Source organism: Festucalex cinctus, chromosome 17 (assembly GCF_051991245.1).
Source record: "Festucalex cinctus isolate MCC-2025b chromosome 17, RoL_Fcin_1.0, whole genome shotgun sequence".
Lineage (NCBI taxonomy): Eukaryota > Metazoa > Chordata > Actinopteri > Syngnathiformes > Syngnathidae > Festucalex > Festucalex cinctus.
Window position 1 is genome coordinate 4953146 of NC_135427.1, and position 26486 is coordinate 4979631.

Consider the following 26486-nt stretch of genomic DNA (forward strand, 5'->3'; position numbering starts at 1 on the left):
GCATTGCTTCGGGTCGCCGGATGAAAAGCGCAGAAAGAGGCGTTGGGACGTTTGGCCAAGAAAATGTCTTGGCGCAGCTTTGTCGGCGTAAATATTTGAGTCTGGATTTATGAAGCGGCTTTCATCAGCGGGGTTTAATTTCAAGGAGGTTTGGAATCAACGGTTGGACCAGTGGAACTGCTTAACTCCCGGATTCTAGCGGACTCCCCCCCCCACCTTATTTCAAATAAACCTAATTATGAAGCACAAGAAGTGAGAAAAACACGTGGGACTGATGTTCATCTTTGGTTTAAACAGGTGATCAATTATGCTGAGAGGCCCTTTAGACTATCAATATTTCATAAGTGGGCTTCACATTAGATGATAGCGAAAGTATCCTCTTTCAAAAGTCCCACTGAGAGCAACCAGCTTAATTTCATAAACCCCCTACAGCCACATGGTGGTGGAAACCTGGAGGTGTTCACCACAAGAATGTCCCGACATCCCGGGACACGCCGACACGGCAAGAATCAATATTTGCTCACACCACCCCCTCTCAGCAGACACCTGATCAAGATCAAATAAATAAACGTGGTACCGTGTTATTCTTGACTGATTGAAGCCGCAACAGCCCCTGTCACATTTCCCGTGCCTGTGTGAAAGGGAACCTGTCTATCTATTTTATACTGGAGTCAATATCAGCACTGATGTTGTGCTACTTTCCTATTTGGACAGAACTTTCGCAGCATCTTGTGGCTTCTGATGAGTGTTTCAGAAAGAACATAAAACAACAAAGTGTTGTATTTTTTAGTCAATTGTTGGGGCAAGGTTCTACAAGTTACAATTTTTCTGTGGGGATTATGGTCAGGCAGTCATGTGACTCATTCCTTCCAATCTCTTGTCCTGGCAGGGATCTAATGCCCAAGACCTTGGAGGGCCAGATCACCATGGAGAAGACCCCCAGCTACTTCGTGACCAAAGAGGCGCCCGCCCGGATCTCGGCCATGTCGCGGGACACCAAGCTGATCGTGGTGGTGCGGGACCCGGTCACCCGAGCCATCTCGGACTACACGCAGACGCTGTCCAAGAAGCCCGACATTCCGTCCTTCGAGAGCCTCACTTTCAAGAACAGGACTACGGGCCTCATCGACACGTCGTGGAGCGCGATCCAGATCGGCATCTACGCCAAGCACCTGGACAACTGGCTGCAGTACTTCCCCATGGAGCAGATCCTGTTTGTGAGCGGCGAGCGTCTCATCAACGACCCGGCCGGCGAGCTGGGGCGCGTTCAGGACTTCCTGGGCCTCAAGCGCATCATCACAGACAAACACTTCTACTTCAACCAGACCAAGGGGTTCCCGTGCCTGAAGAAGGCCGAGGGCAGCAGCAAGCCTCACTGTCTGGGCAAAACCAAAGGGCGCACCCACCCCGACATCCGCCCCGAGGTGGTGCTTCGCCTCAGAAACTTCTACCGGCCCTTCAACATGAAGTTCTACCAGATGACCGCGCACAATTTTGGATGGGATGATTGAATGTGGCGAACGACGATCTGCTTCACCGCAGTTGGATTATCAGGGAGAAAAAGCGGGGTACACGTAAACTCAAGTTGTTTTTTTCCATCAAATTGGCTATAGCTAAATCTGAACATCAAATCTAGCAATAAAGATAACATTTACATTTTGCTGGGTTTTGGGTTGAAATGAAGTAAGTCTGTTTTACAGCAAAAAAAAAAATTGTCAACTCAATATTTTAACTACACTGACATTACTTTCAACCTGATTTAAAACGAATACATGCTTAATGCAATGGAACATAATGTAAATATAAAATGATCAATTTAATAAATATAATGCAAATAGTTACATAAAAATAATAAAATATATGGTAATAAGGAACAAACAAGATTGATATTAAAATGTGTTTTCCACAGAATCGCATTTACGGACAAATCATACCATTGAATAACCATTGAATATCAAAGCCAACGGTTTTATTTTTTGGGGGTTTTTGTTCGGTTTGAAACAACGGGGTGAGCGGTGTCTTTTTTTTTTTTTTTTTTTTTAAACTGTGATTTTAGTAATTATTTTACACCAGCAACAAAATAACACAAAAATTAGATGCTCAGTTAAGCCCGTATCCCAGTGAGGGGCGAACGCTAGCATGTTTTCCAAGATAGCAAATTTCTCGTTAGGGTTCATTCAAGGTCGTACATGGTCACTAAATTTTTGCCAGGCATTTTTTATTTTTGTATTTTATTTTTTGCAAGGAGAAAAACTGTCGGGGACTATCTTTGCAACCTTGAACGAACCCTAATGAAAAATCACTATCATCTATCCTGCAAACACTCACAAATGTTTGCTACTCAGTGGGATACAAGCTTTAAAAGTTTCATCAAGAAAATTAATTGCACCTTGGAACTTGAAATACTCCCTTTTTGAAGCGTCAACTTACATCAGATGTGTTTGATTTGAACTCATAAATTCATCACTATATATTTTTTGGCTTTGATGTGGAAAATGTGTTGCTTGTCCTTGAAAGCTCAAAGTGATCCCATCAAATATGCAAAGTGTGACATTCTGTAACAATCTGAATCAGATGTTTATGGAAGGAACTTGTGTTTGTTTATATAATTCTTTTGTTTCAATAGTTACAAAAGCGCTGACTGATTTAACGCCACATAATGGATTTGAAGCTTAACATTTTTTCTACTGACATTCTCAAAGTATTTTTGCAAATGTATTTATTGCACATGTATTTTGACTAACTTGCATCTAACACTTCACTCTGGTGCGTTTACACTTCACTTCCACTCTCGTCTTCCTAAGCAGCTTTTTTTTTTTTTTTTTTTTTTTTTTCTCCACGCTCGCCGCCACCCGAGCTTCCTCGTCCCGAAGCGGGACTCCAATTTCCTCGGACGTGCCTCCGCTCGATGTCACTTATTAAAACCTTAGGGTCGCGTGCGCCGCTCGCCGAGCACAATGGCCCGTTTGTGTTCCTCCTTTTGTTGGGCGCGGCCTCGCGAGAAGCAGATGTGCATCAAAAGAGAACACGATCATTGGAGGCTTTTCTTGTTTCTATAAATGTTGTTGCAGACATTGTTGTGTCTCGAGTAAATGTTCTCCGCAAAGAAGCAGGAAAATAAGATGGGATTAATTAGAAAAAAAACATTTTGAAAAGGCATGCTGGGATTTGAATCATATTTCCCAAAACATGAAGCATTTAAACCATCAAAAGTTTCAACTGTGCACAAAAGCAGGGATGGGGATCACTCGTGATTATAAGCATTTTTGTGATGGAACTCTGACTGAGTGTTCCCTTGGTTGCCTTTGAGGCCGTTTTTTTTTTTTTTTTTTTTAAATCCCAGATAGCCTTCTAGAGATGCACTTTGTTAAGTGATTATGGACTTTGATCTGCAGTCTTTGCCTTCAGTAATGTCCTTGATTTTGTTTTTTTTGTATTGGTCTTAGGTACAATCGACCAATTTTCTATACCACTTTTCTGTCATTAGTATGGAGGACCAAAACTGCCAAAATTCGAAATTAATAAATGACTAAATAAATAAATAATAATAAAAAAAAAAAGACGAAAAGTGCAAATAAACATGAATATAAAAAAAATAATTCAAAAATTATATCTAAAAAAATAAATATAAATGGAAATAAATCCATTTTTATTTTCACTTTTAGTAATTTATTTATTTATCTAGTCATTTATTTATTTAGTCATTTATTTATCTAGTCATTTATTTATCTAGTCATTTATTTAACTATTTATTTAGTCATTTATCTATTTATTTAGTCGTTTATTTAGTCATTTATTTATTTATTCAGTCATTTATTTATGTATTTAGTAATTTATTTATTTAGTCATGTATTTATTTATTTAGTCATTTATTTATTTAGTCATTTATTTATCTATTTATTTAGTAATTTATTTTTTATTAGGTCATTTATTTATTTATTTATTCATTTATTTGGTCATTTATTTAGTAATTTATTTAGTCATTTATTTATTTTGGATATTTTGGCAGTTTTGGGCCGTACTGGCCAAGTCGAAATGTTATTCAAATGAGGGAGCGGTCTAAGCGTGTCTTGGGTTGGACTCCACCGTTGCAAACTGCCCGTCATTGGTCGAGTGAGCAGCTCGGTGAACAAGGAAGTCTCGCCGGCTTGGAATGGAGAGCTCCAGCAATGGACGACCATCGCGTCCACCGTCACCTCAACTTGCGACTTGAGTTGTTGGACAACAAGTGAGAGCAGACGTCGTCCGTTGCTGGAGCTCTCCATTGCAAGCAGGCAAGATCTTCCAGTCCAGTTACTTCGAGTAAGAAAAAAATATATATATATAATCTCTTCTAGGATTAACATAAACAACCACAAGTGCGGTCCAGCAGTCAAATGGAGCTCTGCAGAGTCTTTGTTTACCCTGCCGAATCTCAACAATCTGTTTTCTTGCCTCATCCCATCTCACACACACACACACACACACACACACACACACACACACACACACACACATGGCCGCGCACCTGGGTAAGGTCACCTGTGCTCAATTAACCCCCTCCCGGACCCCTCTTTAACTATAGCCCATCAAAATCCCCCCTGTTCATCTCCACACACGCAAAACACTGAGCTGGGTCTTTGCGCACAAGACGGGTGGGCTGCCACGGCCCCCCTCACGGCAGCCCCTCGTATGACGATGACGTGAGGGAGGGAGGGAGTTTGTGGGGGGTGGGGGGGTTCATAGACCAGGAATGCGGGCCTTTGTGACCACACGCACTCCGAAAGACAGACACAGCGCGGGTCGCAAGTGTGTTTTCCCTCGTAATCCCCCCACTGCTCGAGTCTGAGCAAATATCTCCAACAGGCACGCTCCACGCTAACACCAGGCTCATCAAAACAGCCGACCGGGCGACCGGGGCGTGTCGCACCCCCAAACCTGAAGCACCTAGCAAACCCGCACCTTAGAGAGTGATGCTTTGATGCTAAGTCGAAACAAATAAATCCGATATTCCCGTGATGAAACACTTGACAACGCCCACCCTGGCACTTCCTTTTGGTCAAAGTATATTTCTTCTCAGGGCAACAGTAATCCGGGAACTGAAAACAGGCCTTTTCCCCATCCGCCGTCACACAACTTGTCATCTAAAACAAAGCAGCAGAAGGACCAGCTTTCCACTAGTGTGTTCAGGAATCTATGCTATGTGTAGCAATAAACTGCACGCATAATAGTCTTCGGATCCCAGAACAATATTCCCCGTTACAAATAAAGATCCTCCTTTCTAGGGTAGTTGTTGCTATGAAAAACCTGTGTGAATCTTTACTTGTAAGACACCTGGATTCATCGGCCCCCAATACAGTGTTTGGTTTTTCATGGTATTGGTGTTTAGTCATTGGAATTTGGTCTTTGGTATCGGTGTTCTCTGGATTCAAGTATTCTTCTTTGGTCCTGGAAAACGCGCTTTGATGGTGGCCTTAGAATTAGTCGTTGATATGCTTTTTGATATTAGTTTGAAGGCTGATACAGCTGGTAAAGTGTTCAATGCTTGCGAACGTAGCAAATGTAGGGTTTTCATCAGGATTTGTAAGATGTTCACAGACAGTTTTTTACTTGTCGCAAAGACATTTACAACATATTCAAGTTTTTCACTCTATGGCGAAGATCTTTTGAAACCTTTTACGAACCCTGAAGAAACCCCCCCAATTAGCTACATTAGCACATTAGCAATGATACTGGGAACTTTTCATTTATGGATTTATTTAAATTTCCACTTTATAAAAAAAATGATGCTAATGATCCTACACTTTCTATTTTTAAAAAATAAATAAAATGAAGAAATTATGTTGAAAGTGAGGAACTTTATTTACAGTAGAAAACTGTTCACTTGCTGTTTAATTTAGCTTAACACATGCAGAGGACTCTGGAAGCTCCCTACAATTTATGTTACATTTTTTTAGGCAAAGCTACCAATTCTTTTTAGGTTTTAAATGAAAAGATTTTTTTTTTTTACACTAATATTTTCACTTTTACTGCAAAAGAATATCGGCTTAAAATATTGGTTATCGTCTCCTTGACTACTAATAATATATATTGGTCTATGACTCATCTTTAGTACTGGTTTTTGATCAGATTTTAGTCTTGAGTATTGTTTATTGATAGTTGTCTTTGAAATTAGTCTTTGGTATTAGCTTTTGGTATTGATCTAGTCATTTACAATGTCTGGAATGCCAGAGGCAAAAACATCCCAAAAATGTTGAGGGGGATACATTGCAGTTGTTTCCTATCCTATGTTTCTATTTGAACAGCGTTGTTTGTTATTGTGGTGTGGGTGTACAAGTGCACTGCATCTAAGTGACAGCTGGTTCTCATAGTTGTTATGTCTTATTCAGTAACACGAGAGGGTTGGAATATGCTATAACCACAATAACAAACAGACAATTAATTAAAACAGTTTGGGTTTTTGATGCAGTTGTTGTATGCGGTGCAGCTGTGCCTAATATTATGACAAACGTCCCACAGAAACAACTCTGTCAGTTGTGGGAACTCCCTCCGCACGGCGTGCGAAGGTCTCGCCGCCGTGTGACTCAGAGGTTCCAGGACCGTGGGGAGTTTGACTGGTGTCGCTGGGCATTTGTCAGCGTGCGGGGAAAATGTGAGGCCAACGTGAACGCGTGCTAACCGGCGCGTCAGGCTCAATCAAGGCCTGGCTGAGAGGCAGCAGGTCCTCCGCGTCTGCGATACATGAAAACGTGTCTGGAAAGCGTCCTGTCAAATTGCAGCAAGTGACACTTCACAAGGGCAGCCATTTTATTTTGAAATTGCCGGCGAAAAAGCTGATATTTTCATCATCATCATCATTCAGCAAAAAAAAAGAACAAAGATCAAAATCAAACACTATCAAAGAGCTTTACAAACTATCAAAGACCATAACTATTACTATGATCCACACTAAAGACAACAAACACAAATGCTAAAGACATCAAAGATACTAAAGCTGATAAATACACTATCAATGACCAATACCTAAAATCAAAGACTAACAGCAAAACATCAATGACAAAAATTATCAAAGACAATATCAAACCTTTATAAACGATCAAAGATCATAATTACTACGACCCATACTAAAGACATCAAAGACAAACACTAAAGACAACATCAAAGATACTAAAACTGATGACAATTCCAAAGACAATATCAATGACCAATACCTAATATCAAAGGCCAGCAGTAAATAAACCAAATATCAAAACCAAACACTATCAAAGAGCTTTACAAACTATCAAAGACCATAACTATTACTCTGATACTAAAGCTGATAGACAATATCAATGACCAATACCTAAAATCAAAGACCAACAGCAAAACATCAATGACAAAAACTATCAAAGACAATATCAAAGACGTCAAAGCTTTTATCAAACACACATTTTATACACAATATCGACTAATATCAAAAGATAACATCAAAGACCAAATGCCAACTATTTTCACAAACAAAACCAATGACATCATCATGACCTATAAAAGAACAATACAAGACAATAAGGCCAATATACCACAACATCAGACGGATCAAAATGATCAAAGCCCACTAAACTTCATACGAACGACTAATAAAAAACATCTTTAAGACCAATACAAAAGACAACACCAAAGACACATACTAGTGAGTGCGCCAAACAAACCAAAACAAAAAAAGATCAGCACCACAAAATATTTGCTCGTGTATTCTATTCATAATAACGTTTCACAAATGAATTTTGCGCAGCGGGAGCATGTCGGGAAAACAAACGGCGTCGTTGTTTATCACGGTGGAGGTTGTAAACATTTGTCGTTTGATAAAGTGCGGGCGGAGGGAAGAAATAAATTAGCCGGTGAAACAAATCACCTTCAATAAAACATCAGCAACTTGTTCCCATTCACTGCACCGTGTGTGTGCGTGCCTCATGAATAAATGACAGGCGGGACATGTTTACCTCCCGCTCATTACACTCGCTCAAACACACACGCGCAAACACAACTTTTCCAAACACACACAAAGCAGCTCATGGGCCAAAAGGAGATTGTTAATAATTAACTCAAATGCAAAAATAAAAAAAGTCAACCTGAAATAATTCATCACCACAACGACGGAAGGGACCTCTCTGGGTCTCCTGTTTGCACCGACCAATTAGATTTCTTGATTACATTGATGTTAAGTTTCATCCTTATGACTCCACCCAAGTGTTGCTAATCTTTTTTTTTTGGTTTCTTTCAAAACATGTAGACAAGTTTTGGATGTGAAAAGTTGCGCAAAAAGCTCGAGCTAATATTGCGTCTTGCCGAACGTCAATCAAACTGATGCGACGGCGCACGTTTGACCCCTCCGGTTGTATTTCCCGCGAGTTGCGTGTCAGGTAAGCGACACAGGTGGACGAGCGCGCAAGAAGGGGTCTCGGGTGTCCCGTTTCAGGCGGCAGCTGGCGAGCGAGGGCCGGCCCGGAGGTCACCTCCTCCTCCTCCTCGTCACCCTCTCGCGGGCTCCGGGCCACCTCTCCGCCCCGCCCCGGTCCGGTCCCGGCCCGCCGTCACCTGATCCCTGCCCGACAATGGAGATCTTTTAATTACGAGGCCCCTCGGGCTCAGGTGCCGAGCGGGCCGAGCAGCGCCGGCATTCGGGCGTGTCGTCTCGCAGGCATGGCGATAATTGATCACATTGTGGAAGCGTGTAGCGCGCACAAAGGCCACGGGGGGGTGAGTGGTGTTAATTTTAGCCCGCGTGACAAGCACACATCGCGCTGGTGCTATTTTTAAAACAATACCTCACTTTTAACTATCATGCGCAGTAGGTATGACACAGTGGAAACTATGATGTCCTTTTCGCGTCAAAACGAAACATCAGTTACTACAGCGGGCAGCTTTTCATGTCGAACATCAATCACTACAATGGAGATCTATATAGGCCTTTTTTACGTCAAAGTTGAGCATCAGCCACTTGAGTGTTTTCTCTCATATTAAGACATAAGTCACTATCTTTCTTCTTTGATGTATGCAGAGCAATCGCTACAGTTGGCAACACATCAAAGTTTTTTTCTTTACATCTTTTAGCATCAGTTACTACATTGAACAGTTTGTGAAACCCTCTTTTTCACGTCAAAATCCAGTATCAGTCACTACTCACTACAAGTGAGAGAATAATAAAATAAACATTTTCACATCAAAGATGAGTATCAGTAACTACAGTAGATATCGATCTAAAATGTTTTTGTAAAATTTGAGCATCAGTCACTACAGTGGACGGAAGTCAAAAACATTTGTCCATATCAAAGATGAGCATCAGTCGTTATAGTGGATAGCTATTGAAAACAAATCTTGTCAAATTTGAGCATCAGCCACGACAAGAAGTCAGAAACACATTTTTCCATACCAAAGATGTGCATCAGTCACTACAGTGAATAGCATTTTAACACATATTTTGTATAAGTTGAGCATCAGTCACTACAGTGAACAGAAGTGGGGGGGGGGGATAAAAAAAAAATGTTTTCTTCATGTCATAGATGCACATCAGTCACTGCCCAAAGGCTTTAGTCTCTAATTCCAAAGTATCACATCAGTCACTACAGTTGAGTAGCAGGCTGCCGTGCAAAATGTGTTGGTGAGGAAAAACCCTGAGGGATGTTTTTCTAATCCATGCACTAATGGGTCAAGTCCACCTTTGAGGGCAGGTGTTAACTGGAGGCCCTCACATGACGGAGCTCTCGTCGCTCTCGGCTCGTCAAACATGGACGCCCCACTTGGCGGCGTTACGTACCCCGCGAGCCGATTCCGATGAGCTCACCGACGGGGTACGTCAGCTTCCCCCGAGTTTAAAATGAACCTTTTAATGACGTGCCAACGCTGGCCGACTCGGCCGGAGCATAAACGGCCTCGCCGCTGTCGCTAGGTGGCTGACGGCGGCCGGGCGGCCATTGGTGCTTCCGTGTTTGTTTGATCCTCGGCCCGCGTGTCACATGCTTCCTGACTCCAAATAGGCCACGGTCGCATTACGACGTTTGCACTTTCAGCGACGGGTTCACGCGGCGGGATCGCGTCGGGAGATCTCGCCGGCCGCTGCATGTTGTGCCCTTCTTAAATGCTAGGTTTTTGTGATATATTACAAAACCTGCCATTTGAACATGGGTGTGCAGACTTTTTATATCCACTATCCCAGAGGATGCCGCCCACTGTTCAGCCTGCAGTGGACATCTATACCCAATCTGCTTTCTGCTATACAGTCTGAGTGTCAAAAGGAGTTTATTTGGCCCCCTGACAAATGAAACGAGCTTCACCAGGCTTCACTCGTGCCCTTAAAGCGTCTCCAAGGAAAATTGAGTTAGAAAGCGCTTCGCTCTTTCTCCTTCTTTCTTTGCCTCCCGAGCAGCCGTCACAAAAGTTTCTCTTTGAAGGCACAAGACGAGGCAGGATCGACTCTTCTGGAGGACTTACGGAGGCCCTGATCCGATTACCCAGCAGGCACCACCCTCCTGAAAAATACATCTGCAGGCCACCGTGCCGCTTTTTAACCTTTGGCTGCATTTTTGACGGGTGGGAGGCGAGAGTTGTCTGTCAATTAGAGATGCTGTTCAAGTTAGCATCTTGCTAATGTGGTTTGTAATTGGAGCAAACAACCTGTACCGCTGGTTTACGCTGTAAATGTGGTGGTTCATATAATCATGTTTGGCAGGGTTTGAGTCATGTCATGAATATGAAATGGACGAATGATAGCAATGTTTTGGGAATTTTAAGGGAGGACATGCCCGGTGATTGGCTGGTGACCATTTGAGGATGTAACCCACTTTTGGCCAAAAGTCAGCTGGGGTAAGATCCAGCAAACCCTTGAGAATCGATGGATTTTAAGGGCATCTGATGGGATAGATTTTTGCCATGTTATGGGCAAGTGACGGAAATGTTTTGGGAAATTTGATGGGAAAGTATTTGAGCATGTAGTCGATATGTTTTTGGCATTTGACTGGAATGTTCTGCCATTTGATAGAATTGAATGAGGCATTCGAGAGGAAGCATTTTGGGCACCAGATGGATATGGTTTGGCCAAGTGACGGAAAATATTTGGGAAAGTGACGGACACATTTTTGGTAAGTGATGAAGTTGTAACCTGGCGACAGCCAGTACCTCTGCGAGAACAAAATTAATTGTAGCGTCCATTCGTCCACGTTGGGTTTGTTTGTTAGCCCCTGCGTCGGCGCTGGCTTCCTGGTTTCGCCACAGTTGCATATCCCGCCCCCAAACACAATGTCGCTCTGTGATTGGTCCGAACCACCAGCGGTTCGGAACGGCGGTTACCTGCGAGAGCGGTACAAGATGTATTGTCTGAAGTTTGTGAACTCACAAATACCGCGAGAATTCATCTTGCGAGAGCAAGGTTACAAGTTTTGGGTAAGAGGCAGAAATGTTTCAGGCAAGTGACAAAGTTGCATGTGAGGGTCAAGGTGCTGGAAAAACCACTTGATCCCATGCGGGATTTGCCACTGATGAGACATCCTGGCTGATTAACGACTGCCAACGTTCGGGAGGACTTCGCCAAGACTTTAATTGGAGTAGACAGCAGCTAACGATTGACTTCTCAGAGACTTCAATGAGCTGAGCAACCTGATTAGCGTGTTTACTTGAGCACTTGTCCCCAATTGGGAAGGTCAAGTGTGGGCGGCGGATTGTTCCCAAATGAAAAGTGATGCAGGTGCTTCACGGCAAAGGGGCTTGTTTGGGGCGACTCCCAAAGAGGCCAGACTTGGAAAAATCACATTAACAAGCCGAATTGAAGCATCCGGAGCGACGGATGATCCCATTAGAATGATACCTCCTCCCCCTCACAACTCCCTTCCTTCCCCGCCATCCTTCCTTTAAACCCACAGGAAATGGCTTTTTATGAAGCCAAATTAATTGACCATGAAACCGGCCCACGAGCACGCCGATGACAGATTATGTTCATTGCTGATTCGTCACATGTTTACAGAGCGCTGTCAAATTAGGCCTGCGCGTTAAGTATGGGAGCGTAATTAGCTAAGATTTTCCCAGTACAAATACTGATTAAATGTTTTGGGCATGTGATGGGAATTGTTTTGGAGATTTGGTTTGAGTGTGAGAGGGTTCTGATGTGAATGTTTTTGGGCATGTAGGACGTGTGATGGCAATGTTTCGGGTACATTTTGATGGAAAGGTTTTGGGTAACCGATTGGAATTATCAGATCAGGATGTGATAGGAACGTTCTGGGAATAGTGCAAAAATGTGCGTGTGGTGGGGAAAAGGTTTGTTTGTTCGTTATTCTGCTTCAATAAGCAGCCACAAAGTGTTAACAAATATGACTCCAAAAGGGTAAAATACCCAAATTAACTCATTAACATCATTACACCTACGTGAATTTAGAACTAAACGTTGCAAAATGTGATTCGGAATGTGTTTATTTTGTAAGAGATGAGTCCCAGCAGCAACAGATGGCAAGTTGTGGCTCCATTAGTCCGAGACGCTCGCTTGGGTGGCTTCCGTCAACAACGAGGTGCGTGCTATTGATTTGTCGCTGAAAAGAAAATTACTACACACACCAAAACATCTACTTTGCAGCTCACGGCGACAACGCGGGCGTGTTTTGCTTGATTTTGGCAGACATGACGGATGTGCTCGACACTGGCCACCTGTGCTTTCACAAGCGCAAACAATTTGGATTCAGATACCAGGTCTTTTGAAAAGTTTTGCAGCGCAAAGCCCCCCCGCGGAGGTCCCCGATGTGCCGGTGACTGCAGGCCACTAATGGAGGCTAATGGTGCAGAAACAAAGAGTCTGTCTGCTCAGTACAAGCAACAAACACAAAGCTGCCTGTCAGTGCTTCCTATTATTAAAACAGTCTTTATATAATAGGACTCCATACATCATATTACATTACTTACACCAACACAACTTCTTTTTGTCACATTATAAAAGAAGCATTCTCTCATTGTGACAAATTATGTGTTCTGATCTATTATAGTCATATTGCTCATCACGACTGTGTGCACACAAAATTTGTGTGGCATAATTGTTTGTGTTAGTAGTAATAGTCTGAGTATAGTGATCTTTGGTCACAAATATTTTGTGTTTTGGGAACTTTTTGAGCGGGAGACGGACATGCTTTAGGCAAGTGGGAGAAACATTTTGGGCAAGTTACGGAAATGTTTTGGGCATGTTAGGTTTTGGGCAAGCGATGGACATGTTTCAGGCGTATTCCGGACACCTTTCGGGCAAGGGACGGACACACTTTCGGGCAAGGGACGGACACACTTTCGGGCAAGGGACGGACACACTTTCGGGCAAGGGACGGACACACTTTCGGGCAAGGGACGGACACACTTTCGGGCAAGGGACGGACACACTTTCGGGCAAGGGACGGACACACTTTCGGGCAAGGGACGGACACACTTTTGGGCAAGGGACGGACACACTTTTGGGCAAGGGACGGACACACCTTTGGGCAAGGGACGGACACGTTTGGGCAAGTGACGGACACGTTTGGGCAAGTGACGGACACGTTTGGGCAAGTGACGGACACGTTTGGGCAAGTGACGGAAACGTTTTGGGCAAGTGACGGAAACGTTTTGGGCAAGTGACGGAAACGTTTTGGGCAAGTGACGGACAAAATTTTGGGTAAGTGACGAACATGTTTTGGACAAGTAAAGGACATGTTTTGGGCAAGTAATGGACACATTTTGAGCAAGTGAAGGACATGTTTTGTGCATGTCATGTTTTGGGCAAGCGATGGACATGTTTCAGGCATATGCCGGACAGTTTTGGGCAAGTGACGGACACGTTTTGGGCAAGTGACGGACACGTTTTGGGCAAGTGACGGACACGTTTTGGGCAAGTGACGGACACGTTTTGGGCAAGTGACGGACACGTTTTGGGCAAGTGACGGACACGTTTTGCGAAAGTGATGGACACGTTTTGCGAAAGTGATGGACACATTTTAGGCAAGTGACGGACACATTTTAGGCAAGTGACGGACACGTTTTGGGCAAGTGATGGACACGTTTTACGCAAGTGATGGACACATTTTAGGCAAGTGACGGACACGTTTTGGGCAAGTGATGGAAATATTTTGGTCATATGATGGACATGTTTGGGAAAATGCATTCTGGGTATGTAAAGGATGTTATAGGAGTGTTTTGGGCGTATTCTGGAATATATGTTTTGGGCATACAAAGGACATGTCCTAGAAATGTGAGCTTTTAAAGGGCATATGATGGACATACTTTGAGAATGTAATGGACATCGGCTGGACATATTTTGGAGCATGAGATGGACCATGCCATATGTTGTCGTGAGCAGCCACATTTTTCCCCGAATCTCAGTTTCATTTCCGGTTTGTATGCCTATCATCACATTTCCCTCACTGCCCCAGCTGGCACGCATCCTCGGACCACAGTCTCACGAGATTTGCTGATTTTGCTTCCCTGTGCACTACAACATTCCTGGATGCTCCAAAATGTTCCATTCGCGCATTGCGAGGAGGGACCACGACTGGAATGCACACCAATTAAGCATCCCGAGCGTCCCGGTATTTTGTTTTGGGTTTTTTTCCATCCCTGAGTGTCTCTCCTTGGCCCCCACCCAGTCCCGCCCTCGCTGTCTGTCTGTGTAAACAACGTAATCACACTCAGAGGCTTGCGGGCTGCGTGTTGGGCTGCGACTGTCAATCATCAGAATTGGACTTCTTTGGCGGAAAAAAAAAAAAAAAAAAAAGTTTACCAAGAAAAAAAACAAAAACAAAAAGACCACGATGAGGTAGTCATGTTTTAGTGACGACTACCTGTTAACACAACTGCAGCAGATGTTTTCTGGCTCCTTGACGCAGATGCGCTTGATCCAAGATGATTGGTCGGAATTACAGGCTGTAAGATGATAGCGGAGGACTGACTGACTGCTTGAGCGTCAAAGTGACGGGAGAGAGCTGCTGCATAATAGAAGCACCTGGTCGACCTGCAGGAGGACCGACAGTGATGCGTTTGTGTGACATCACAGCAGGGGGGCAGCTCCATGGAAAATGAACTAAGATAAACACAACGTGCTGCCACTGATCAGAACAAGAATGATACAGGCAAAAGTAGTGGGACAAATTCCAACATAGCTATCACTAACACTGGCTGGAAACCCAAAATTCAAACCCTACCCTTTGCCTGAAACCTTGACCTCGCCTTGAAACCCTAATGCTATTTTGAAACCTGAACCATGTCTTTCATCTCTAAACTGAAACCTTGAGCGTGCCTCGAGTCCCTCATTTAAGACCCAAATCCTGAATTCAAACTACAGTATAACCCTGTCTTGAAACCCTAACCCTGGCTTCGACTATGGTCTTGCAACGCAACCATAACCACATCTTGAAACTCTAATACTATTTTCAATCCCCAAAACAAACCACAAAAAGAATCACCACCACACATAAACAGAAGCCCAGAGGTGTCGATTGAGAAGGAATTCATGTGTATACATCCTGTATTTATATAGCACATTTTCCTGAGTGAGAACGGAAGACCGTGCCTTTAAAATCCTCATTTTAAACCTGAATCCTGATTAGAATCCATAAATGGCACCCGTTTGAAAACCCTGAATTCAGGTTTCTGTTGGTCAATGTGGTCATGTTCATGAGGCCTCTGATGTAAAGTTTTGCCACACCAAATTTATGCAAGTCTGCAACTCTCAGGATATGCTTACAAAATCTGTCCTTTCTCAACTTCTATTCAAATTTTATTCCTAGCACAAGAAGCAAAAACTGGTGCGGTATCTTCAAACATGAAGACACTCAAAGCAGGAAGTTTTCAGACTTTTTCTGTGTGAATAATTCAGTGATGTTTTTTCCCCACAACTTTCCAAAAGTTCTGAGCCGTCGTTCCACACGTCACAAAGACGTTTTTCATCCCAGCGTGTCCTCCGACGCGCTACAGGTGCACAAAATGGCGCCATTGTCGTCCATGCGCGCAATATGCCCCGATGATGACAAAGCCCCCCTCCCCCAGTCCCTACCCGACTTCTTGTCGTCGCGGCGAGACGTTGCCGTCACCTCGTAATGAACTCGCGGGGCTGATTTAAAGCGCCATTAGTGTCACGAGGCGGCGGGCGGGCAGCGGGAGCGACGGCGGCAGGCGCAGATGGCGGCGCAATCGTCGTAAATGTTAGCGAGGAAAAGATGAGCAAACTTTGTGTGGCCAATATCCCGCATCGCTGGACTGGAAAATAAAAGAAAAACAAAACGGTACGTGCCGTCTTTGAAAGAAAAAGTAGCGGAGTGACACTCCAGTCGAGTTTGTTGACTCATGTTGTCGGCCCTGCGCAGCTTTTTCATCTGACCAGGCGGCCATTGTGGAAGGACGCGAGGAGCCGAGGCATGCTGGGATATACGCTTGTCAGTGGGGAGCCTGTGGGGGGTTGGTGGCACAGGTTGCTAAGACACGCAGGGCAGCTGGCAAGTTAGCTAGTTGGACATTATTGTTCTATTAAAAATACAAATGTAGCTGCTAAGTTACTTTGACACTTGAACTAAGGCTATAGAACCCTATTAAAGCCCCCATTAAAGTCTTACACTAATTTAGAACCCTAAACCTGATTTGAAAACCCAACCCCTGTCTTAAAACACCACTTTAAAAGCCTAAAGCTGTACTCAAACCATTTTTTTTATTTTTATTTTTTTATTTTATTTTTTTTAAAGACAAAAAGATAAAGACAAAAAGTACAAATAAAGAAACATGTAACATAGATGGTGCGATCTTTTTCTTCTGTATTTTGACTTTGCGGAGTGACAAGTACGCAATACTTGCTCCACAGTATCCTTAACTAATTTGCTCCCAATGACGTGTTATTTTTTAATGTTTTAAGTGTCCCAAAGACGTATTTATACGTTTTTTTGTTGTTTTTATGCTAGAGCATACAGAAGGCTTTGATGCAGCCTCTCAACTGCAAAGAACGATTGCAGAAATGGTAGTTATTACACAAACGGCCAGCAGGTGGCAGCAGAGCAAAGGAGATCAACCAGAGCCATGTAGAAAAAAAGCTAAATTACTTACAATTTTGAATAGATTTGTGAAAACTGATGAAACTTGGCTCTCTTCTAATGCTAATTGCTGTAAAACGGAACCAGATAGAAACATACTTTTTTTTTCCTGGCGAAAGAAGAGACTTTAATCTTTCTTTTGATAGGTTCCATGCTTTTATAGCCATAGAACACAATATTCTGTGGGCCTTGCAAAATCAGTCAAAATCCAGTAAAACAGCCGGGAGCGAACGGGATCGTTTCTGTGAAAATGGCTGGAAGTGAATGAGTTAAGAGCAGGGCGGAATGAAAAAAAAAATATTAAAAGGCAGTTAAACAAGATGATTGCTACAAGTGGAGCAAGTAAAACAAATGGAGCTTTTGGCCGCCTCCTTTATGTGATGGCACAAGTGTTGAGTTAGTGCCGTGACTGAAGAGATATGATTGAAAAAAATAACAAATGGCATCAAGTCATCATTCCCAGCTGGCACACTCACACACAGGCAATATGAACCGCATAAAGCCTCGCCGTATTCATGACTCTGTCCACATAAAAGCCGCTAAATGCCCACATAAACATCCTCTCGACTGTGCCGCCCTTCAGTTCCCATGTAAATAATAAGAAAAAGGAGGCGAGTCTCCAGAAACTTGATAGCGAACGTGATGAAATGCAATCAGAACAAGGTGATGACAACGTCGGGGAAAAGAGGATTCCTTCCTATCCTATTTCCACCCCTACCCCGCGCTCTCTTTATCCTTCCTGCGACACCGCTAGCCATTAGCATTGTGCTAGTCATCGCCTTCGAGCGACAAAGTGCGTCCCATGATGGCGAACGCACAAAATGAGAACACGTAGGGAAAAAGGCATCATAGTAACTTGAGAAAATTTGAACCTTGATTGCCATCAAGGGTGCGATTTGTTCAGCATGTAAATTTTGCACAGTCCTCAAGATGCTAACAGCCAAGCTAGGCTAATTTTTTCATTCTAATTGTAGGTGTGGTGCCCCTGAGTCTTCATCATTCTGTAGCTTAACTAGCCGAAGGGTTGAATTATTACTCTGACTGAACTGTGATTTGATTAGTTTGACAGCTACAACGTTACTGTTCCACTCCAGTCCTGTTGATGGCAGTAATGTGTAATAGGCAACTTTGAAATCTACAGTATTAAATTTTAAATATCCATGTATATTTACTTTTTGGCATTTATTTATATTATTATCGCCACCATTATTACAAGCTATTTTTTTTGTTTTTATTACTATTATTTTTATCATGATTTTTTAACTACTATGTATGAACGGCGAATTGCTGAATTAAATACATTGCTAAAAATTTAACCTTAAAATTTTACTTGTTTTGTTCTCAAAAATTATATTTATAAATCAAATTGTTGAATGTAACCACATTTTTAGCATTTATTTTGATTCCATTATTATTGTTGAATTTTTTATTTGTTTTCATATAAATCCACATTTCCACTCGTAACTTGGATTTCACTATTTTTGTAATTATAAATATAGCAAAAGTGCTTCTGTGGTGTACGAACATCCAGGGAATGCGGGGAAGGTCTTCAGGCAGCAGTCAGGCCTTTAATCATTTGTTTGGTGGCAGGGGGGTGGGTTAGGCTTTCATCTGTCCGGGGGTCCCGGTAGCCTCCTCTGAGGGAAGCCCGGGTCCCGGGAGAGCAGCTCTCAGCTCAATGTTACGTTCCCAGCAGCGGACGAGGCTGCAGTGCAATCAGCGGCCACTCATCAACATTAAGCCACGTTGGCCCCCGTTTAACCCTCGCATGTCCACCTTTCTGGAGCCCGCAAGCTGGCAAAGGCCGATGGTGTCCCGTTTCTCTGCTGCTTTAGCCTCTGAACTGTGAGGACAGATGGGCGGGGACCTCAACCCCCAGTTAGGGACCTCCTGGGAGGCCAAATAGGTCCCGGAGAGCGAGACTGTATTTCGATACAAGCATATGTACTGTTTGGCGCAGGAATTCAAAGATGACATCTTTTACATTACACTGAAAATCTATTGAAATGTACTGTTGATATATACTTGATGAAGCAGCATGTGGCTCATTACCCAAGCGAATTCCCGTTGCCAACTAATTGTAAACAATATAATGTTTGTCACAAGGCGGTTCCTCGTGTTGTGAAGTGACAGGGCAAAGCTACTCCATTCGAGTCGTCGCTTGGGCCGTAATGTCGGAAGCGGAGGCATCATTCATAAGTCATTTACGGCCTGTCTCATAAGATCAGCATGAGTGGCTGTTTATGGGCCGCTGTGATTCTTAGCAGGCTTGTAAAAGAAGCTCTGGCTTGGTGGAATTCACTTAAGCTAACAAGGGGCAGGCGGGCTGAGGTGAGAGAACACGTCTCACTTGCAAGAAGACGAATAGTGTGACGTCTTGCCCATAGGTTCAGCAATTAGTTGTTTTACACCCATTCATCCATCCACCATCCATCTTTTCATTCATCCTTCTTCCATTCATCTGTACACCCATTCATTAACCCTCCATCCGTCCATCCATTTGCCCAATCATCTGTCAGTCATTCCACTCATCCATTAACAGGTAATCCTTTTCATCCATCTCCCCAATAATTCATCCATTTTACAATCGTCCATCAACCATCCTATCATCCATAAGCAAATCCTCTATTCCTCCCATCCGTCAAGAGCTACATCCATCCGATCATCATTGATTCATCTGTTGTCCATCTATCATCAGTTCATCTGTTCACCAAGTTACATTCCAATTATCCATTCATAATACAGGTAATCACATCCATAATTCCATTTCCACTTCCATTATCATTGAGTCAACCTTCATTCCTCCATCCATCCATCCATCTGTCTAGTCATCCATCCATACAAACAAAGCAAATGTTTCCTTCGTAGTAGAAATAAGAAAATAAACTACATTTCAAATTTGTTGAGCGAAAGTCATTCGTGGCTGAGTACCCGTATTTATTTTATTTATTTTTTCATTCAAGCTTGACGTTACAAACAGCTAAATGTTTTGTTAAGTACTACCTTATTTTCCATCTAGTACTTTAAATACCATACAGCACTACTGTAAACATATCCTGACCACCCCATTGCAGTCTGAAATGCAAGCCGACCTCAAAGGGCAAACGTGGTGCAGTCTTCACTTTTTGAAGCGAGGGTGAGCCTCCGAGAAACTTTTTCTCCATCGATAATTCAAACAAACCAGTGGCCCACAATCTTGGATCCAGCTGGCACACACCGTGTAAACATCCCAACCAAGAACTCCTAAGTAGTGGCGGCAGAAAAAGGCCACATCTGCGATCGGCGTGTCGAGAAAAACTCGAGATGTTTGAGATACGGACGGCCGAGATACGGGATGGTCCTTCCAAACGGCCGGGCGAAATAATCCGCGTTTACTTTCTGGGAACGTCCTCGCTCGAGCGGCATGAAGACGTGACGGCTCGCGAATGGGCACGCCGTCAACGTGACGGAAGGTGAAAACAAATCCCTCTTCGGTCTCATGTGAGGCTAACTTTTCCCACATGGAAAGACAGACATTCCGGGAAAAGTCTGGCTCGGACGAGAAGCCTCAAACCTGAGATTCGGTTGGTGATACTGTAACGTTGGCAAAGAGCGCTCGTTTCTCCGCCCACAGAGGACAACCCCTTTGCCAAAGCGATGCTATACGCCTGGCTTTTATCAACATGTAGAGGAGCTATTTGTTGGCATCTGGTCACATCCATGGCAACGAAGCCTATTCTACACACGGCAAACATCCAGAACGTCTTAAATTAGTGTCATGGGTCATGAGACTCTTAATGTTTAACTCCTGTAACCAAGAAACGATGTTTTGGGGAAACGATTCAAGTCACGAAGACATGTGTTCGGGCCTTTCATCCATGATTTTGGTCGCTAAAAAAAATAAAAAATAAATTAAAAAAAATCTATGAAGAGAGAAAATGCCCATTCTTGAGCTTTCATCGTGGTGTGACAGAAAACCGAAAGCTCATTTTTCATGTTGCTGACAAACTGGCTGAGGATGCTGAATTTTTCCGGCAATCACAAGAAGGACCAAGTAAACGACAAATGGCCGCTTTACATCAAAATGGCAGACTTCCTGATATTTCGGCATCACATCACAAAGGCATGTGTCATGACTCGGGTCATGCAGGAGTAATGTTTGGGTTTTGTCTCATGTCGGGGGTCACGCCTGGGTTAAGTTTGAGTAGAGTTCATGACCGTGCACCAGAGTTCATGACGTGTTACGTGTCTGTTTTGGGTATTGATGTAACAGCATCCAGTTTTAACTAGTTTTAGGCTATATGATGTCTGGACTATGTGATGTCAGGAATCTTTTATGCTATATGATGTTTGTTGATGTCAGGAACTATTTGTAATTACTGGGTGAACAGCCAATCAGAGAATTCCATGTCAGTACTGGTACTCACATGTCTAGCCACAACCAATGAGATTGATTGACCGTCTATATAAGGGTCTGAGAATTGTGTGTGGTTTGCCGGATTATTGATCACTGTCCTCTGTGCTACCTCGCAGCCCAAGGGGGCTTGGCATCTCGTGATTCTCGATGCATTCTCGTTGTTTTTCGTTTTAGTCAGGTTATGTGAATAAATAGTTAAAACCTTTTTTGTGTCTGGGTTTTGGGATCCAACCTCTTAGCATACAACAGCATGCAACCAAACCAAACTGCAACCTGTAGATTGGTAGCCATCTCAAACAGGGCAGCGCAATTAATCGAAATTCAATTACAATTTCAATTATTACACTCCACAATTGCAAAATCAGCATAATGGTTTAAAAAAAAAAAAAAAAAAAGATTATATGTTTAAATGTATACATTTGAACTTTTTAAAATTATAAAATAACTAATAAATTTTGTTTCATCCGAAAGGAACTTCCATAATTATGTTTCAAAGAATTATATTAGTCTTAATATCTTGCTTTGTACAAAAAAAAATAAAAAATAAAAAAAAATAAAAAAAAAAATGCACATGCTGCACGCATGCCAACTTCAAGTTTTTGCCAACATAAATAAATAAATATATATTATAAATTCTGTTTGGTCCAAAAGTAACTTACATAATTATAGTGTTTTTTTAATTCGATTTAATATTTTTAAATGTGTAAACAGACTTCCAAAGGTCTTTTTTTTAGGCAGGTTTTTTTTTTGTGCTTCGAACTCATGATAGGCACGCCTATCAAATTTCACACTGCTAAGTGAAACTAGCTTCAGGGGCTGAATTTAAAATAAAAATCTTGTGGTTATTTGAGCTTTGGGTTTTTTGTGTTGAGTCATCAAACTTCTTAAAAATGACCCTTAAACGGCAGTTATTGTCGGGTGCCGCTTTGAAGCTGAAGAGCGCCGCAAAGTCAGCCGTAAAAAATGGAAGGGATGAAAGCGTCTTTAATCTGAAGGGGGGGGGGGGGCGCAAAGCAGAAGAACGCAGATAGGCGTCATGGTAACAAGGTCACTCTGAGCACTACAAACAAAAGGCCTCAACGGCAATTACTGTATTTTTAAAAATGTAAACATTGCAATATACATATGCTGCTTGAACAAATGTATTTGAATGCCTACAGGAAAATGAGCCCACAGAGTGTGCCTCATACATAAGCGGATTGAGTCGCTAGACGGAAGCAACTTAGTAAAAAGCACATTGAAGTCCGCTTGGAGTTTGGCCAAAGGCACCGAAGGGACTCCGTGGTCTGACGAGTCAAACATTGAACTCAGACTTGAATATGAATATCTCTGCAAAGATCGGAAAATTGCTGCACATCGACACTCATGGAATGTAATTCCATAGTTCATGTGATTTCTTAGTTTGTTTTTTTAACTGTATAACTGTATTTGAAAAAAATGTAAACTGTTCTTCTGTGGGAACAATGAATTAAATACATTTCGGAATAATGCTCAAACATTAAAAATGTGGAAAAATTGAAACGCAGTGAATGCTTTCCAGATGCATAGTATGTCAGCGAGCTGAAAAAGTTGATTATCAAAGACATGCCTTGTGATATCCTTGATCGAATCGAAAGGTTGTTTTGGAAGGACCGCGTCGCACCACCTGTGCAATGACAGTGCAGTTCAAGTCGCGAAACCGGACGCTCAGCAACGGTCGCGGGTCTTTTTACTGGCGCAGATTTACCCGTCCACTTATCATTCCCAAGCCATCAGCAGCTCGGCTGGCGAGCGACACCGGAGAGCGATTTCTAATACGCTGCACGCAAAGCGATGACAACACACACATGGAGATTAATGGACCAGCTCTGGATTCTTCTTCTTTTTTTTTTTTTTTTGTGCGAATTGGCCCACTAAATGGACGTGAGCACCACAGCAGCAGTCCAGTTCCAATCCCTTTCAAACTAGATTTAAAATACATATACAAAACAAAAGAACATGCATCTCCAATTTTATGGATTTTTGTAGGATTTCTTTTCCTACCAGAAGAAACATGTTTCACTCACAAAACAAAACAAAATATATTTTTTTTAATCCATAACAGAATAAAAAATATTAATTTTGCTAATTTTAGTTTCATGTCTTATTTTAATGAGGTTCACTTTAAAAAATTTGTTAATATTTAATGGATTTTTTTGTATTTTTTCTTCCACCAAAAAAAAAAATAAAACAAAAATAAAATAAATGTACCACCCACAAAAACCTAAATATAAAACATATATTTCTCATTTTGCATGTTTCATTATTTTGAATGATTTTTTACAATGTATGTTTTATTAAGGCTGAAATTAAAATAGGATGTTCATAAGAAAAAAAAAAAAATCCAATTTTAAATCTTTTCATTTTTTTTAAACACTTTAATTTTATAGGGAGACTTTAAAATTTGTCCTTTTTATTTATTAAACACAAATCCACTATTTTTTCTCTCCATCGATGCATTTTCATTATTAGGGCCCGAGCAGCGACCGCTGCGAGGTCCCTATTGTTTTTGTAAAAATTATTATTATTATTATTATTATTATTATTATTATTAGGGCCCGAGCAGCGACCGCTGCGAGGTCCCTATTGTTTTTGTAAAAATTATTATTATTATTATTATTATTATTATTATTATTCTTCTTCTTCTTTATTCTCCGCAAACGATCGCGATTTTGGGTACCTAAACATTCACGAAAACTCACCAAACTTTGCACACTCCTCAGGCCCGGCGAAAAATTTGATATTATGAAGTCGTTTTAACAACGCGACTCTATAGCGCCCCCTAGCATAGAAAAATAAAAACCAATCCCGGCACGTTTGAGCTAGAGCAACGAAAATTGGCAGGCACGTGTAGCACCCCGAGACGCACAAAAAAGTCTATTGGGACCATGTAGCTAAAATGTACAGGAAGTGAGCTATGAATTTTTTTATGTCCAATTTTGGCCTATTTTGGCACATTCACTGTGGTCATGCTTTTTCCCCCTTTGCAAACATTTTTCATCCAATTGACTTCAAACTTGGCATTTATCATCTCAAGACCTGAGAGAACAACTGGGCAAAACATCTTGCCCTTTCGAAATACTATATGACGGGGGAGGGGCATCAAATATTGCCTTTAAAATTTCATTTGTCCAGAAAGAGCAAATGCTTAATAACTCCCATGTTCAAGCTCCAAAAAATCTCAAACTTCTCAGGCAACGTAATAGTCACGGCCTGAAAACATTTATATGATAAAATTCAGTTATACAAATAGCGCCACCTAGTGGTAACAATAAATGTCATACTTTACGTTTTTAGCTACTGTGCCGAGCTTGTTGCAGGGATCCAGTTGAAAATTGGTCAGAAAAGCCTTAAGATGTTGATCATGCCCCACACCGAATATTGTAACTTTTCGCCAAAGGGCGTGGCCGCTACGGTAACACAAAGTCTGAAGAATTTTCGTGACAACAAAAGCTGCATGAACTTGGCCCAGATGATCCAATCTTCTCAAAATTTCACACATTTGATGAGAGTCCAGCCCTAAAGACATCTACAAACTTATATTTCATCTTACTGATAGCGCCACCTAGTGGCAATTTTTTTTTTAACGAATTTTCTTCTACGTTTTTCTCCAAACACGTTAACTGGACCTACCTCATATTTGCTCAGATGAGGGTTTCGGCCTTCATGGTGTCACAACACGAAGTTTGTGAGTTTTCGCGAATCGCTGTGGGCGTGGCTAAGCACTGTTCGCCAAGAAAACAACGCCAGTTTTGAGGGTCTAAACATGCGCAGAAACTCATGAAACTTGGCACACACATCTGGCCTGGTAAAATGAACAATATTTTATTGTTGATTGTGCTATTTTTACAAAAATGACTCAATAGCGCCCCCTAGAAATTTTTAACGAAGCAGCCCCGATTGTACGTTTAAGCAAGATCTACGAAAATTTTTACGTGTATGAGGGAGCCAAAGACCTACAAAAAAGTCTCTCGGACCCATATGCTAAAATGAACAGGAGGTGAGCTACGAATTTTTGAATGTCCCATTTTTTACGATTTTAGCACATTTACAGGGGGCATACTTTTGCCCACTTCTCCTACACGTTTCATCCGACTGACTTCAGACTTGACCTGGGCTATGTCAAGACCTGAGCCAACAACAGACGGAAAAATCTTGACTTTTGCAAATACTATATGATGAGGGCGGGGCATAAAAATGTGTGTTTCGCACTGAAAAAGGATATGCTTAATAACTCCCCGATACATGCTCCAAAAAATCCCAAACTTGACATGTATGTTTATCGTCAAGGCCTGAAGGTATCTCTATGACAACATTCAGTTATATATGCAGCGCCACCTAGCCCTTGAGGCATGAAAAAAAAATACCCCACTTACAGTATTTTGTACAAAAAATGTAAACTCATTCTCAGTGTGATAACTAAGTCATTTAGGAATATTCTTTTACTTTCCACCACTCAAAATATTCACTGGCATCAGACCTAACCAAACATACATATTTTTGTTATTTAGTTTTATGTATTTTTGATAGCCTCTATGGACATTAAAAGCAGTATCGTGAATGAAGGCTATGCTTAATAACTCCCAGGTACATGCTCCAAAAAATCCCATACTTGAAATGTATATTTATAGTCAAGGCCTGAAGGTATCTCTATGACAAAATTCAGTTATAAATACAGCGCCACCTAGTCCTTGAGGCATAAAAAAAAAAAAATGCCTCACTTACGGTATTTTTGCAAAAATTGTAAACTCATTGTAAGTGTGATAACTAAGTCATTTATGAATATTCTTTTACTTTCCACCACTCAATATGTTCACTGGCATCAGACCGATCCAAACATACGTATTTTTTATTTAGTTTTATTTATTTTTTTGATCGCCTCTATGGACAATAAAAGCAACATTGTGCAATGAGTACGAGCGATGATGCGTGTATATATACTTTTACGAAAAATACCAATCAGGGCAACTCATTGCCTAAAAATAAAAAAAAGACGCTGATTTTTGCAGATCTTAACAATCACCAAAACCCATTGAGCTTGA

General features: G+C 41.9%; 2 protein-coding genes across 4 annotated transcripts in view; one reads left to right on the forward strand and one right to left on the reverse strand.

Annotated features, from left to right (window-relative positions):
• The window catches only part of LOC144005476 (heparan sulfate glucosamine 3-O-sulfotransferase 3B1-like), a 30633-nt gene extending 29122 nt beyond the window's left edge, over positions 1-1511 (forward strand). The window contains exon 2 of the mRNA XM_077503692.1: positions 890-1511. Within this exon, the coding sequence (XP_077359818.1) occupies positions 890-1511 (622 nt within the window). The remainder of the gene's footprint in view (positions 1-889) is intronic.
• cox10 (cytochrome c oxidase assembly factor heme A:farnesyltransferase COX10) overlaps positions 1-26486 on the reverse strand; it is a 116843-nt gene that overhangs the window by 65532 nt on the left and 24825 nt on the right. The gene's annotated exons all lie outside the window — the stretch shown is intronic.